This window comes from Megascapheus bottae, chromosome 3, assembly GCF_031878675.1.
Source record: "Megascapheus bottae isolate mThoBot1 chromosome 3, mThoBot2.hap1, whole genome shotgun sequence".
In the NCBI taxonomy this organism is placed as follows: Eukaryota; Metazoa; Chordata; class Mammalia; order Rodentia; family Geomyidae; genus Megascapheus; species Megascapheus bottae.
In genome coordinates this window covers 49364188-49377387 of record NC_143511.1, presented here as the reverse complement: position 1 = coordinate 49377387, position 13200 = coordinate 49364188, and the positions used below count along the sequence as shown (strand labels likewise).

Genomic DNA, 13200 nt, shown 5'->3' with positions numbered 1-13200 from the left:
ATTAAAACAAGGAAGCATTCAGTAGAATTGAATGAATGAAAGAAAACACTGTACTTTGTATGTACAAATTGTAAAGTTAGTATAAATATGTGTACATTTATGTTTAGGTAGTTATGTTTTAAATATTTGAGATCTGAATTACATATATATGTTTCTTTAGTTGGATTGCTTGATATTCAGTTTCTCCCAATGATCCACAGGGGAAAAAAGAATTTTAATTATACAAATGTGTAAACTTCACATGGAATGGAAATTAGTCTGCTATTCAGTGGAAGTAATGTTGAAGTAAATAGTTGAATAAAAGGTTCTAAAAGCCACTGTATGTGGGTGGGGAGGGGTGTGTGTGTATGTGTTATATAAGCCAAGAGTTAGTGAATGTTTTTATTCTGTCAATAACAATTTAGTGCCCAGCTATGTAACTAAGCCACTAGTATACATTTATTACTGATGGAATAGTAATCTGTGGGCATTCTTGAGCTATAATTGAAGTACTGATTGCAAATTACAAAAATTCAATGAACGAATAAGCCAATTCAAAAAAAAAAAAACAACTCAGGGATAGTAATTGAAAATATTCTTTCTTTATTTTGTCCACTGCTGTTTTAAGTATTCATAGTACTGCTTAATATGTCAATGAATTTCTTATAATAGAATTTCAAATAATGAATTTTAGTAATATGAATTCTGTTTTTAGTATTCCATTTTGAAATAGCAGATTAAGATGTTTTGTAAGGAACTGTCTAATTCTATGCATAAAAGTAAGTCTCTGTTTAATGACTTTATCCATTTTAGCATTTTGAAACCAAATGCTCACTTGAGAGAATAAATGAAGTAATATAGATCAATAACTTCCCATTTTGGTATTAGTTCCAGATGTATAGCCATGAACTTATATACATGATTTCCTCAGTACATATGCAATAAGGAGATTGTTTATTTTAATGCACATTATAGACTACCCTTCTTGTGTTTTTCCTATTGAAATGGGAACAGTTACCTCTTCTGAATGCACAACAGTAATGGATAAAGATATCAATCTATTTGATGAATAGATGAGATCTTTGATCTGTTGTATTCTTTTTTACTTCATTCTTTGTTTCCTAGGGAGAAGGCATATTCTAAGTCATAAAATTTTGAACATAATAAGAAGAATTATTTCTAATTTCAGATTGAGAATTACTTATTTTGGAGATTTTGTGATTTTGTATTTCACTAAGCCTGTGCAATTTAAAATAACCTACCTTCATTGTGTGAACCTGGTTACTTTCTTCCTTTCCAGCCTTGTGCTATGCTACCCAAATGTGTCTTTTTCCCTTGCTTACAGTTTTAGCTTATTCTGGTCCTTGGTCTCCAATTACCATTTCTAGAGCAAATTCATGTTACTTTTCTATAAACCTCTGACTTACTCTCTCCCAGCAAAACCAACTGGTCCCCTTCTTTTCTTGTCTATAGCACCTTGTAGGTCGTTCTTACAATGTCATTCATCAAAAGTGCAATACTTATTAAAGGGGCATGTGTTATTCATCTTTTTGTCTTCTTGAACAAACATAAATTGAAATGTTTCAAAACTCCTCATTTGCTGTTGTTGAGAAGATATTTTTATTGTAATTAATAGAAGGGTTACAGTTATATTTGCCAGATAGAAGGTGCATCACTTCATGTTTTTGTCCCAGTTTCCCTCTCCCCACCCCTCCCCTCATCTTGTCTTCCCCAATTCTCTTTCCTATTTCAAATAAACAAATACACATATATACAATATGCCAGATAACAAGGTAAGATACTGTAACAATATGAGAATAACCAAGGCACAACCAAAGAGATGAGAAATAACATAGTATATTAAGAACAACAATCACACCTTATATAGCTCCTGTTTCCATATCCTGGAGGTCGACAGTTTTTGTCTCAATAAGTTCTTTGATCAAGTTCCCCCTCCAATTCTCACATATACCATTCTTACCTGTTGGTAGTTGTGCTTGGCAAATTAAAATATTTTTGGCCTTTTGAAGATAACTTGAGAACAATCCAAGAAAGGGTCATTTAATGTAGATTAAAACTTAAGGAAATTGGCTTGGACTCATGGCTGCTCAGTTCTGAGTTTCATTTTCTTCTCCTCTCTACAGGACCCTAATAGGAGCATTCATACCAGCAGCAGCAGCAGCAGCAGCAGTAGCAGCAGCAGCAGCAGTAGTAGTAGCAGCAGCAGCAGCAGCAGCAGTAGCAGCAGCAGCAGCAGCAGCAGTAGCAGCAGCAGCAGCAGCAGCAGCAGTACCAGTTTTTCAAAGCCTCACAAATTAATGAAGGAGCACAAGGAAAAACCTTCTAAAGACTCCAGAGAACATAAAAGTGCCTTCAAAGAACCTTCCAGGGATCACAACAAATCTTCCAAAGAATCCTCTAAGAAACCCAAAGAAAATAAACCACTGAAAGAAGAGAAAATAGTTCCTAAGATGGCCTTCAAGGAACCTAAACCCATGTCGAAAGAGCCAAAACCAGACAGTAACTTACTCACCATAACCAGTGGACAGCAAGATAAGAAGGCTCCCAGCAAAAGGCCCCCCATTTCAGATTCTGAAGAACTCTCAGCCAAAAAAAGGAAAAAGAGTAGCTCAGAGGCTTTATTTAAAAGTTTTTCTAGTGCACCACCACTGATACTCACTTGTTCTGCTGACAAAAAACAGATAAAAGATAAATCTCATGTCAAGATAGGAAAGGTCAAAATTGAAAGTGAGGTATCAGAGAAGAAGAAATTGACTTTACCACCATTTGATGATATTGTTGATCCCAATGACTCAGACGTGGAGGAGACAATGTCGTCTAAATCTGATGTGAGTAGTCTTACCATTTCCTCCTTGCCTTTGTGGTTAGTATTCAGATTGTACTTCAGATAGCTTCCTGATAAGAAATGACAGAATGTAAATGCTGACCCATAAAAATGTAGCATGGAGAGGTGTGGCATAGATGTGAATTCTCCTAACTAATAATGGGAAGAAGGAAATGAAGCCATTTAGCTGTAGAATGGCCTAGGCTGTGATTTAAGTTGTTAAAGAAAAGATTCATTCCATAGTATAATAATGGGTCATTTGAAGAGCAGCAGAACATTTCTGTGTTCATTAAAGCTTTGTTATGCTTTTCAATGATTGCTAATTTAGGAAAATGAGAGGACTACAATAAAATGTGAATGTAAGGGAAGCTTCAGTTTAAAAGAGAGACCTAGAAAATATTGGGATGCAACCTTAATGCTGATTTTTGATCCTATTAGGAAGCATTTTTTATATAGATGGAAGCTGTTAATAGAAATGTCTTAGAAGACTTGATAAGGCAAAATTGATACAACTATACATTATCTAAAATGGGTCATTTGAAGATTTTGACATTTGTATATACCTGTAAAGCTATTTCCATTTGGAAACTGATTTAAGATTTTTTTCATGTATTTTTATTGTAATTAGTAAAAGGGTTACATTATATTCACCAGACAGAAGGTACATTACTTCACAAACATTGATACCCTTTCTCATGTCTTGGTCCCCATTTCCCACCCCCACCCCCGCCACTAAGATTTATTTCTAAGTTGTGGTTTGGAAAGAGGGAATTATGTGATGCTGGTTTTTTTTATAGGTAAGATAATCTTCTGTGGATGTGAAGGAACATCTAATAACTTCCAAAAAGTGTTAGTTGATACTGGGATTAAAACTTACATTTAAAGATTTTCAGAATTGGAAAGAATTTTCATTTTAGTCAGTTTAACATTTTACTACTGTAAGAAATCTTTTTTTATTATATTTAATTGTCAGGGTATTTGTCAGTTACGTTTGTCAGGTAGTGCGTACATTACTTCTTGAACATTGATACCCCTTCCCATGTTTTTCTCCCAGTTTTCCTCCTCCCACCCCTCCCAATCATCTTGTTTTTCCCTTCCTATATCAAATAAACAAATGAAAATATATGCAATATACTAGATACCAAAGTCAGATACAGTAATATCATGAGATAAACCATAAGGGGAGAAAAACAAGGAGAAAAGAAAGAAGTTCACATAGTACATTAAGAAAAGCAGTCACAAAGATAAACCTCTTGTTTCCATATCATGGAATTCATTTTGCTTAGCCTTAATCCTATATGACCTTATGCACATAGCTTTTGAGCTATTGTAGTCCTCTACTAGGAGAATCCCAGATATATACTAATGATTACAAATGAGGGAAACAATGGAGCCTATGTTTCTTTGAGTCTGTCTTACCTCACTTAGTATGATTTTTTTTCTCAGTCTTTCCATTTCCTTAGGAATGGGGCCATAGAATTCCATTGTGTATATATACCACATCTTCCTGATCCATTCATCTATCCAGGGGCATCTGAGTTGGTTTCATATCTTAGCTATGGTAAATAATGCTGCCGTGAACATGGTTCTGTTAGTAGCTTTATTATGTCCTTATTTATGGACATTTGGGTAAATGCTCAGGAGTGGGATTGCTGGGTCATAAGTGTTAATTGTCGAGGTAATGTCTAGAGGGGTTACAGTTACATTCATCAGGTAGGGGGTACATTACTTCTTGAATACATTAATTCTTGAACATTGATGCCCCGTCCCATGTTTTTCTCCCAATTTTCCTCCTCCCACCCCTCCTACCAACAGTGTAGTAGCAATCCCTCTGGCCACATCCCCTCCAGCATTTGTTGTTATTAGATTTCTTGATCATGGCCATTCTAATTGGAGTGAGGTGGAATCTCAGAGTTGTTTTGATTTGCATTTCTTATATGGCCAGAGATGTCTTCATATGTCTATTGGCCATTCTTATTTCCTCTCTAAGTCGTTAGCCTTTTAGGGGGATGGCTGTTTCTTTGAAGATTTGTTTTTGCAAGATTCAATTTTTTTAGTTGTAGATATATTTTAGATGTGAGGCCTTTGTCTGTTGTATGACTAATGAAGATCTTCTCCCACTCTATAGGCCTTCTATTTAACTTGCTTGCTATGTACTTTGCCATACAGAAGCTCTGCAGTTTAATACAGTCCCATTTGTCTAAACTTTCTTTAATTTATTGTGTTGCCTTTATTAAGAAAGTTTTGATCTGTGCCAAGGAGACCTAGTATCTCCTATCCCTTTCAGGGTATCTTACTGTAAGAAATCTTACACACATCCAGTGATAGGGTTACTGGCCAGAAGGCGTTTGATATTTATTTCTGAAGAAATATTATGTATTATGAAGTTATTTCCTTCCCACTTTTCCTTTGTGTCCAAATTTTCTTTTTCAGTTTTTTTTTTAAATCAGAGACTACGACTCCCATTAATGCCGTTAGCTTGTCAATATATCTAGACATTTGCCCAAAAAGAAAAATTAATAGCACTTTTAGAATATTTTGCCTCCTATGAGGTTGCCCATGTCTCCAGTTTAAATGCTGGCAAAAGGAGGGAGGCCTTTCTTTTCCTTTCCTGGATTTACCTGTTCTGGGCAGAAAGCCAGCCAGAGTATGTTATAATGCCAATACCAGTCCCCAGTCCCCAGTAGTTCCACTTCCATCTCCTTCCCACCTTGTTGTCTATATCTGATTTTGAACTTCTACTATGAGGGAGAGGAAAGCGGTATGTAGAATATTGAGATGGAGTAATATGTCTGCATTTGGTAAAGGCTTACTAATTGACAGTCATATTTTGGGAAATGGAGATGAGTGGTGAATATATCAGATGCAGTCTTTCAAATATTTATTTTTTCTTGTTTTCTCTACATTCCTCTTAATTTGAAACCAGCTCTCATCATGATGTTACATGGAACTTTTTTTAGTTTTTTGCTTTCAAGTCACCTTGAAATGCTTTTGGGATGTGACTAAAACATCAAAGTTTTCAAATTTAGCAACTTTGTGTTTCTGTGTTCTGAAATGTTATGATTCTTCTTGAAGAAAGGCTTTCACAGGTTGAAAACCTTGTTTCTGTGGGTCATTGGTGAGCTATAATGCATGTCATGATTAGCATTTGAAAAAAATCAAAGGATTGTAATTTGTATGTGATGAATGTAGAAACTGCTTTAGAGAGTGTGTGTTTTTGGAACTGGTCAAAATTTTGACAGGCATCATTTCTTAGAATTGCTGATTTTTGAGATCAACTGACATTTATAAAGCATTATTGAGGCCAGGCATGTTGACTCATGTCTGTAAAGTCAGTACTATTGAATGTGCTTTCTATATATCACTATTTCAGATTAACTTTATCTTTGGGTAATTCTGTTTGTTATCCTGTTAGATAACTCAGATCCTTCTCTTTCATATATGATTTATAAAACATGACTTTCTTTTAATATAATTCTTACTCAGGCTGGTTTATTTATCCAAAGCAATACCTGTAATGAAGAGTTAGAATTTTAATTTCTTATAGTAGGTAGTAAATTTTCTAAATCTGTGACACTATTAAGATCACAAGTGCAGTGATTGCAACAGAAAGTTCTTATGACGTGCTTTCCTTATTGGTTCTGTTGGTTAAATGCTTAAATACAGATATTGAACAAAAGACAGCTGATCAAAGTGGTGCCATATATATGCCATGTGTATAAGAGACCTTGTTCTGAGCAAAAGAGTATCAGAGAGGGATGAAAGGTGATTTTTACGGTGGTAAAGATAGCCCATGTTGATGTCTTTTACCTGACTAGGATCCACCTGTGGGCAAGAGAGAAGGTGAGGGAGGAAGCTGGAATGCACCCCAAAGCTTACTTTAGCAAGTAGCTAATTTGGTGTCAAAAGTCACAAACACTGTTCTACCATCTTGAGTCTAAGCATGTCAGCCTCTGCGTGATTAGTTGACCTGCTTGCTATAATGTCCTTTTCAACTTCACTATGTGAATATGAGGAAGATTTCTGTTCAGAGGTAATGGGTAGTTTTCGGATGCAGTGCCAGAGATCATGGACCCTGGAAACAAACAATAGGTACAGAAAAGAAGTTAGGATCTGGGAGATGCAGATGGGAAGCTATCTCAAGTTTGAGGTCAGTACAGGCAAACTCAGTGAGATGTTATCTCAAAATAAGCAGGTCATAGTGACACATAACTGTGTTAGCAGTTATAGGATATGTGAGGCAGAAGTAGCAGGATCTCAATCCTGGGTAACAGGGCAAAAGCAAGACTATCTGAAAAGATAAACTAAAGCAAATGAGCTAGGGGAATGTGGTTCAAGTGGAAAGAGTCATTGCTCAGCAAACTGAGTTCAAATCAGTGCAAAGAAGAAAAAGAAGAAAGAGGAAAATTGTGAAGAGGAAGAAGGTAAAGAAAGTGATAAAAAATAAAAGGGGGGGGAGAGAAACGAGACTGAAAGAGGGAGAAAGGAGGAAGAGAGGGAGGGGAAACTTTCTGGTCAGCATTTTATACATTTGCATGAGAGAGAGGAAGTAAGATGGACATGTTATGCTGCTTATTTTCAGAGGGATCACTTTCTGCTAAGTAATAGTTAGATTGGAAAGGAGTGGGAGTCAGACAGACTATGTTTTGAATCTTTGTGTCACCAGTAATCTCAGGCAAATCTGTTCCTAAATTTCATCTTTTGTAAAATGAGGATTTATATTAACATGTACTTTATAGAATTATTGTGAAGACTAAGACATCATTCTGGGTTTAAACAGTTAACACATTCCTAAAATATGACAGTTGTTCCTAAAATATGACAGTTGTTGGTATGTGTAACTTGGCTTCTGAAAACACTCCAGCTTGGAAGAGATTTTATGATAGTCAAAATCCTATAGAACTCACTGTTTTTTAAATATGTGTATATTATTTGCTTTAAGTAGGGGCAGTGTACTTGGTATTCATCAGTTTGCTCTGCCTTTTTTTTTCATAGAGGAATCTGGTCTTGATTTTGACAAGCACATGTTACGAGATCATTGCAAAATAAAAGAATGTGAATTTTAAATTTATTAAGACTTTTCCAAGGTCTTTTAATGTTTTCATTAAATGCCATAAAGGAGAGGGGCATATCTACCATGACATTAAGTAGGCCTTCCTTCCCATCCCCTCCTTTCCCCTCCTTTCCCCTCCCTCCCTCTTTCCCTCTCTCCCTCCCTCTTTCCCTCCCTCCCTCCCTTCCTCCCTCCCTCCTTCCCTTCTTCCCTTCCTTCCGTCCTTCCTTCTAAATAATTGTTGAAAGAAAACAGTTTCAGAAATTATTATCTCTGGGTTTTTGTTTTTTAAAACAACAGGAGGAGTAGTTTTTCGATGTTTAAGATCCTTAATCTGTTTCTCATAACAAAACCTAATATAATCCCATGGAAATTCATCAGTAATATTTCCAGCAGAAGAATTCAGGCAGTGAGAGAGGAGAGCAGAATAGATAGGTAGAGGTCTGTTTCTTAGTGGGTAAATGAATGTTTAGTACCTACAGAGAGCACTTTCAAAGAATGTTTTGTCTCAGAAAACTTTACATTTAAGAACTTAGTAATTTCCACTAAAGTAAAGTGATTTTTGGTTTAGTATTTCATCTTTTTAGAGATCTAATGTCTTTGAACCTTATTGGTTAGTAGATGAATGACTTCTTAGTAGTAACTGTTGCTAACCAGAAGCTTAGAAGGGTGAGGGTCTGAGTATATAATGTGTTTAATGAATATTAATGAAAACTTTGAGTGGTGGATTTTATACTTTAATTGATAATTAATGAAGCCCTTCAGTAATTTCTTAGAGTCTTGTTTTTGTTTTTCTTATAACTGTTTCTAAAAGGAACCTGTGGAATGTATTGTTTTGTAGTAATAGAAAGTTTTGCATTCTTAGTGTGGAAGGATGGAAAAACAGTAAATAGAAGGAGTTTTTGCATTATGAATTTATTTATGTGTGTGGGGTTTTTTTTGCCAGTCCTGGGCTTGAGCTTGGGGTCTGAGCACCGTCCTTAGACTTTCTCAAGGCTAGCACTCTGTCACTTGAGCCTCAGCACCACTTCTGGCTTTTTTCTATGTATGTGGTACCCAGGAATCAAACCTGGGTCTTCGTGCCAGCTAGGCAAGCAGTCTACCGTTAGGCCAAACTCCCGGCCCTTGAATTTATTTTTTTAATTTAAACTTGGTTGTAAAGATGATGTAAAGAGGAGCTACAGTTACATAAGTCAATTTCTTTTTGAGCAGTGTCATGACTTCCCTCATTTTCTCCCAGTGTTTCCCCTCCCAACCCTCCTCCCTCCAATAGAAGTTTCTAAATAACCTTTTACATTTGGGTTGGTTAGGTAGTAATTTCCTTAGCAGTGTCTTACTTCTTTTACCTTGAATTGTAGAGATTTAATCATTACTGAAAGTAAAGCTACCAGTTGCAGTATCTTTCCTGGAAAATGGCAAGTAGCAATATTATATCCTTGAACCTGCAATGTGAGAAATGAGATTTTAATCACGTCTTCTGAGGTCTGGATTTATCAAAGTGTTTTCTTGGGTAAAAAAGAACAAAAATCTCAAGAGTGGATGGATGGTGGTTCAGATGCAGAATAAATAACTTCAAACCACCTCAGCAGAAGTTTCTTTGAAAAAGAAAGAAAGGAAAAAGAAACTTCCCTTCTTTTGTTGGGCCTCATTTCCTCCCACCCCACCCTGTTCATTGCCCAGCTTAAACTGTCTGGAGCTGGCTGTAAAGGTCCTGCTGTTGAAGCACTGGCCTTAAGTTTTATGTGATGCAAGGTTGTTGTAGCCAGAGAAGAAGGTCTTTATTGTGTTTTCAAAGTGGCTTTTTAATGACTTGTAATTCCAGCACATGCAGGAGCTGTAAAATCTGAGTATAGTGAACAAGCAGCTGGAGAGACCATTCATTAAGGGCTACAGCCCTCCAGGAGTGAGGGTGTGATGGGGGGAAGGGGGCTGTCATATTCTGGACTCTTTATTTTCTGTGTTTTAGAACTGGAGGTAAAAATACCTGAAGAGGGTTACACTTTCTCTAATTGATGCAGCTCAGTATGGAACATCCATTAAAACAATTGTAGCAAATTTTATTTAATGGCATGCATGAAGATATGTCACCTATCCCAGTCTTACAAGGCTTTTGTGTATGTGTGTATTTTCTTGTTATATGTTATCAGATTGAAAAAGATGCCCAGGTGACCATCAGTGAGTCATTGATTCCTTATATTCTTGCCTTTTTTTTAAAGAATTACAAGCTAACCCTAGATACATAAGGACATATAATATGATGCTAAATAAAAGGACCTCCAGGATATAGAAAAAAAAAGCCATATAAGGATTGTTGTACTTAATTAATGTATTATGTTATCTCTCATCTCCTTTGCTGTCCCTTGGTTATCTCATATTGTTACAGTATTTTACCTTGTTATAGTGTATATGTGCTTATTTGGTTATTTGAAATAGGATAGGTAAGTGGAGAACACAAGATGAGGGATGGGGGTGGGGGGAAGGAAATGTGGACCAAGACATGAGAAAGGGTATCAGTGTATGTGAAGTAATGCACCTTCTATCTGGTGAATATAATTACAATAAAAAATACATAAAAAACTCACTCGAAGAAAAAAATAATTACAAGCAATTAAAAAGGAGATTTGAAAATAAAAGAGGCTTGTTTTCCTTTTCTGTTGTTGTTGTTTCTTGCTCAGCCTGATGTTATCAGAGTTGTCACTAATGATTGCTGAAACTCAGCATTTTCTTCCCTAACGGACACTGAGCTAAAATCTTTTTCTGATAAATTCTAGAACTCTCTTTAAAGAACCCTATTCAGTGCATTACTGTTTTGCATGTATTATTTATGTAATTGTGCCATCTATCATATTTAGACACAAAGCCAATAGTGTGAGTCAACAGAATCTTCACAGGACTAGCTTTCCCATCCCATGGAGAAACCTTAGAGCTTCAACTCAACTTTTCATGATGAGTTTTACTATGTTCCAAGTCCCCTGCTAGCACGTAATGTTCCATTCACTTCACATCACAGCAGTTCATGGAATGGCAAGATTCTTACCTAATAATACTTTTGCAAGTGAGTAACTTGAAGCTGAACATTAAGAAGCTTGCTCTTGGTTGCCATATTTAAAAGTAGTAGAGCCAGGCTTTAAACATACTTGCACAGCATCCATAGAGGTTGCAGTAAAGCAAATCTTATTTTCTATGAATTCACAGAAAAACTTTAGAGATGTACAACATGAAATTGACAGTAGCCATTTATTTATCCCACATTTGAATCATATTTCTTCTGTCTCTTGTAGCTTTGCTAAAAGCCTGCAGCAGAAGACAGGCTACCTTGTGGGAGGCGTCAGTATGAATGCCCAGAATTGAAAGGCAATGTATGAAATACTTAGGAACCTTGAACATACTATATACTTACATACTCTAAAGGATTATACATTCTAGCTTCAAATGAAAGATTTCATGGGCTAGATTGCACCTTATTACAATAGATCATTAAGATTATTTTCTTACTCTGAGTTTTCCTGACTTAATTTTGCATGTGAATTTCTAACAGAGTTGAGCTGCAGTATCAAGCTTTCCCAGAAGGTGCCACCAAATAACAAATGGTGTCTTCCAGTTTGGAGACTCCTTTTTGGGTCTTCTAGTTGCATATTGTATGTTCACTTTGAAATCTAATTTATTCAAAATGTACATTATTCTTTCTTTGAATCAGAAGATAAGAATGCAAAAGTATTGGAAGAATGCTGTTTCTTTTGAGTGTATAGATGATTATTTAAACAAGTTGTAGAAATTGATCTGAGTAAGTAACAATTTATGACCCTCAAAGGAGGGTCCAGATTCACAAAGAAAGATTGCTCCAAGAAGTTTCTTAAGATGACTGCACAGTTAGATGTTCCTGAGAGGCTCCAAGTCCATTTATTAGGCATGAGAAAATGTAAGAGTAGTTTTAGAGGTATTTATAGCTCATACCATAACAGAGAATAGGTAGTGAAAGAGAATGGAAGAGGGAGAAATAAATAAGGATGTGTGACACAGAAGAGAGAAAATTTTCACTCTCTGGGCCATGGAAAGAAAATGTATGCCTGGAACCCTCAGTTACTACAGATTTGACTAGTTCTGGGTGGCTACTTGAGTGTAGCTGGTATGGGACCCTTACTGCTTACAATCGTGATGCTATATCTTTAGAAATTAAATAGCAGACACTTCTTTTATTATGTGGCTCTTATACTTATTTGAGTGTGGTAAGCCATCATGTCACTCTGAGTTATGAAAAATATCTTCTAAATGTATTTAACCATAATAATAGCCTCTACTAACTTCAATGGTGTTTAGTAACAATTGAATGCATGAATGGGGTAGAAACTTTCTGGATGCAATCACTATATTAATGGTACAGATGGAAGAAAATTAGAATTTATGCTGGACTTTTGAGGAAAGAAGGAAGATATCCTGGAGTTTAAAGGAAAGAAGGAATACATCAATGAAATGACAATATGGATTGGTAGGAAAGGGATTTTTAAGGAGACAGACCCTGAAAACAATAACTTGATGGCAAACATAAGTAATATGTGTTGCCTTCACTGAAATGAAGTTATATGACTTCATTTTATTAGAGATAGATGAAGCTGTGTTAATCTACTCCCTGCTATACTTGTGATGGACACTTTTGTGGCAATGGATACTTGTTGGCACTTATGATGGATGCCATCTTATTTAGCCAGTACACTGGGTAAGATTGTTTTTGTCTGCTTCTTACAACCATGAAAATGACATAGCCAGAATTCAAATCCAATTCTGCCTAATACCAGACTCACACTTTTTGAACCATGCCTCTTAGTTTAGGGAAACATCATATCAAATTAAACCCACTGTGATACTTCTTAAACCTTCTTGAGGAGAAAAAATAGTATTAACTTTCTCATGATCTGCATTCTTATTACCCTGTGTCCTTGTCCTGGAACATGGCCAAATCATAGGAGGAATGGCCCAGGAAGTGTGGTCTGAAAACAGCCTGCGCTAGAAATCTAGGTAGGTTCCGTTTACTAGAGAGAACTATAAAAAAATGTGGGCTTTAGTGATAATAGCTGCTGCATGAGATTAGAGTTTATACATTCAAGCTGCTCTTCATATTTTAGTTGAACCACAAATACTATGTCCTGGACAAAACACACCATTTGAAGATTTGATATTGGTCATGTTCTTGGAAAAAGTGAAAATTAAGTTGCTTTAGGAACTTAATGTTTAATGCATGGTTATAGTATTAAAAATATATGCTCCCTTCCATTTTTCTCCCTTTTCATGTTATTGAGCATTGAACTCAAGGCTTCCTTCCCCCCAA

The 13200-nt window shown here is 36.0% G+C and overlaps 1 protein-coding gene across 1 annotated transcript in view; it reads left to right on the top strand.

Moving 5' to 3' along the window:
• Positions 1–13200, top strand: part of Mllt3 (MLLT3 super elongation complex subunit) — a 273764-nt gene that overhangs the window by 201780 nt on the left and 58784 nt on the right. Inside the window, exon 5 of the mRNA XM_090330052.1 lies at positions 2124–2828. Coding sequence (XP_090186178.1) covers positions 2124–2828 — 705 coding nt within the window. The remainder of the gene's footprint in view (positions 1–2123; positions 2829–13200) is intronic.